The sequence below is a fragment of the Nansenia antarctica genome (assembly GCF_963989245.1).
Source record: "Nansenia antarctica genome assembly, chromosome: 1".
Classification (NCBI taxonomy): domain Eukaryota; kingdom Metazoa; phylum Chordata; class Actinopteri; order Argentiniformes; family Microstomatidae; genus Nansenia; species Nansenia antarctica.
The window spans coordinates 11,555,332-11,558,928 of NC_137674.1; the positions used below are offsets into that span (position 1 = coordinate 11,555,332).

Sequence of the window (3,597 nt, forward strand, 5' to 3'; positions counted from 1 at the left end):
TAGTCCAGCCTGCTCTAGTCTAGATCAGTGATTCCCCAATGGTGGGTGTGCAAGGAAGGATGGATGATTCATTTTAGGTCACTTAAAGCTCCAGTACTGTATTCACAGGATGCATTCATGCTTTCTAGCTTCCTAACGGTTGTAATGACAATGTTTAATCCTAAGCGATCAGGGAATGCGTATTAGAAAATAAAGAAATATTTCATTTACGAATGCTGTTTTGGTCCGGTAAAAGTGTTTTCTAAGACACTTGGTTTTCATAAACATGTTGTTGGGGGTGTTGGTTGGTTGTCGTTGGTGGCTGCCTTGTTTAATTATGTGTGCATGCAGAAACACAACATGATGTTTGGTACCCCAGTAACTAGTAACTTGGTAACCCTTGGTCTAGATGATAACATCTGACCAATGATATCAGCAAACCTGAAAGCTATTCTCATTGGTTTCACTTTCATAAAGAGCTGTGCAGGGAGAATACAAAACTGAATCCATTCTCCACATCATAAGAGCCACCAACAAACCTCCATGGTTTAACTGGGAACAGAGGTATATTAATGGATTGCTTTGACCCTCTCTTTAAAACTATTCAGGTCATTCCTACCTACTGTACCTTCAAGGAACAAATTGTTTCATGGATTATGGCCATGTGATAGCTCCACCCTGTGTCCTCCTCGCTGATGTCCGATGTCCCCCATTTGAACCCATAATGATATCAGGTTTCCCATGAGTCTGGCTGCTCAATCAAAGGATTTAGGTACGGATTAGATGCATTTGCTGCTCCACTACCCCCGCTATCCCTCACCTCCGCTCTTCCTCACCCCTACCTCCTCCTTCTCTCTCCCCTCTCTCTGACTGTTAGTATTTTAATGCATCTGTATTTGCCAGTGTTTTATTGTTGTAAATTATTTAACCTTGTTTTATTTCTAGCTTCCCCCCCCCCAAAGAGCCATTGCTTTTTGGTCAGGCTGCATTTGTAAATAAGAATGTGTTCTTACATGTTTGCCTGGTTAAATAAAGGTTAAATATATATATATATATATATATATTTTTTTAAAGACAGGTGTGAGAAGTGGTGCATTAGGTTTTTTCTATCTGGTATATTCATAACAGGTCATGCATGCAGTCAAGCAACCAACATTATATAAAATGTATATATATATTTATTTATTTTTTTCACTCTACCTACTGTCAGATATCGCGATTTAACACTGTGAGGTCGTTTGACACCACCCTCTATGTAGCCTACCGCAGGTATACCTATCTTAGGTGTGAGTGGTGAGAACATTTCAAACCTGCAAACTGCGACACTTTGAATGTGCAATAACACTATGTGCAATAACACTATGTGCAATATGACAACCCTTGTGTACATAAGGTTCAGAGATAGGAAATGTTAGAATAGGTATAGCATAGCATAGAGTACAGCACAGTGTTTTATTTGTATAGTATAGTATAGTGGATAGTGGATAGTGTACATAGCCTTTATTTATGTAAACCAGCTCTTTTCCCCTCTTGTTTTTTTTTTTTTTTTTTTTTTCAAGCACCAGGGGAGCCCCCCCCCTCCTAAATTTCGTTGTATGGTACCTGTACTGTATTAATGACAATAAAGACCATTCATTCATGAATTACCTCTCTTAAACTCCTCCAGCATCACATCCAGTCTGGTGTCACTAAACACGCAGTGCATGGGGTGCTTATAGAACTGAGTGATGGTCTTGAGAGGCGTGCAGTCATCCGGGTCCACGAAGGCCAGGTCTTTCACGAACAGGATGTCCACGATGTTGGACCTCTCGTTCTCATACACCGGGATGCGGGTGAAGCCGCTCTGCATGACGTCGGACATGGTGCAGAAGTCCAGGACGGCATCTGAGGACACCATGTAGCAATCGGTCAGGGGTGTCAGCACGTCTTCCACGGTCTTCGTCCTGAGCTCCAGAGCGCCTTGGATGATGTTGAGCTCCTCTTTGACCAAGTCGTGGTAGGGGTCGGTGACCCTCAGCATGGCCACTAACTTCTCCCGGGTGTAAAAGTTACTGATCTCCTGGCGCAGCACGATGTCTAGTAGTTTACTGACGGGGTAGCAGATGGGGAAAGACAACAGCATCAGCAACCGCGTGGCCCAGATCGTTTTGGAGGCGATGGCCAGGCTGTGCCTGGATGCCACCGAGTGAGGCAGAATCTCTCCGATGAAGAATATGCCGAAAGTGCACGTGGCCGTCGAGGCGGGAGTCATCCCTAAGATCAGGCACATCCAGACCACGAAACACGTGTTGGTCAACACGTTGCCCAGCACCACGGTGCACAGGATGTAGTTCCCGTGTTTACGCACGGACTCGATCCTCCGCGCGTATTCTTGCTCCTTCTCGGTGCCGCTGTTCTGGAGCACCCGGAGCTCCACGGGGTCCAAGGCCAGCATGCTGATGTTCAGCCCGCTGCAGAGCGCCGAGAGCCCCAGGAACAGCGCGGACACAGCCGCCTGGAGCCACACGTCGGCCGGCGGGGGTCTCTCCGTCACCGCCAGCCAGAAGTCCCGGGTCCTAAAATGTTCCCATCGCACTCCGTCAAACGCGCACATGGAGTAGTACTTGACGGTCTCGCCTCGGCGCAGGTCTTTGGCCAGCAGCTCTACTAACACGGAGTTGTGACTGAGAGTGGACCTGAAAGAGCCCAGCAGCTCGATGTCAGAACTCCGGGCGTGCTCGTCCTCGCACGGGTTCCGTTTCGGGTGGACTTGAGTCGGATTCTCCCCCTCTCCATCATCCTCTCCTCCCGGCTCTTCTATGAATGCGATCCATGGGGCAGCCGGGGCAGAGTCATCATGCCTGCCGTCTTGCCCCCTCCGAGGACTCAGAGTCCGGTTGGGTCGCTGATGTGTAACCGGGGATGCAGAGTAATATACCCGCAGCGTGAAGCGAGTCCCCTCCGTCGCCCTCAGCAGCCCGTCCTGCACGGACAGCCCCCCACTGTGGGTGTCCTCTGGCCGGACGCCGAGCAGTGCCCTGGTCGGAGCCGGGAGAGAGGAGAGGAGGAGGGGGGAGAGGAGGAGAGGCAGGAGGCGGTAGGGATGATCCGCAGCCATCGTGCTGATGGAGCTACTGAGGAACATAGTCCCAGAGCTGGGTGGTCACGTGGTTGGTGTTTTACGCTGCCTCGGCGGAACGGATTCGATGGAACAGCTGGAGTGAGGGAGGGAGGAGGATAACGAAGAGAGAGAGAGAGAGAAATCGTGAGCTTAGAACTATAAGGTTCTATCTCCATTTAGGGTAGTTCAGAGATATTGAGCGTAAAAAAGTTTTTACATTCCATTATGTTTTGTGAGACGGAACCTTGGTATTTTATGAATTACTAACTCAAAAATGTCAACATTTTAAAAAGAACACCACACAGGCATTAATAAACACCTAATGGATCAGATTATGTAAAAAAACTCAATTTTGACAAAAATGGAGATAGAACCTTATAATTCTAACGTCACGAAATGTCGAGGAGGGTTGAACAGCAGTGCAGCAGAGACCTTTAAAAATCACACACTGCTGCAGTGACGTAATGTGATTTTGCATGCAACTACTGTCCAAAAATAGAACGGAGGAAATGCGTTAA

At 47.7% G+C, this 3,597-nt stretch overlaps 1 protein-coding gene across 1 annotated transcript in view; it reads right to left on the reverse strand.

The window, feature by feature from the left end:
- The window catches only part of cnnm1 (cyclin and CBS domain divalent metal cation transport mediator 1), a gene marked incomplete at both ends in the record, with an annotated part of 13,299 nt that extends 10,223 nt beyond the window's left edge, over positions 1 to 3,076 (reverse strand). The window contains one exon of the mRNA XM_080527869.1: positions 1,627 to 3,076. Within this exon, the coding sequence (XP_080383995.1) occupies positions 1,627 to 3,076 (1,450 nt within the window). The remainder of the gene's footprint in view (positions 1 to 1,626) is intronic.
- Between the last annotated feature and the right edge of the window lie 521 nt (positions 3,077 to 3,597).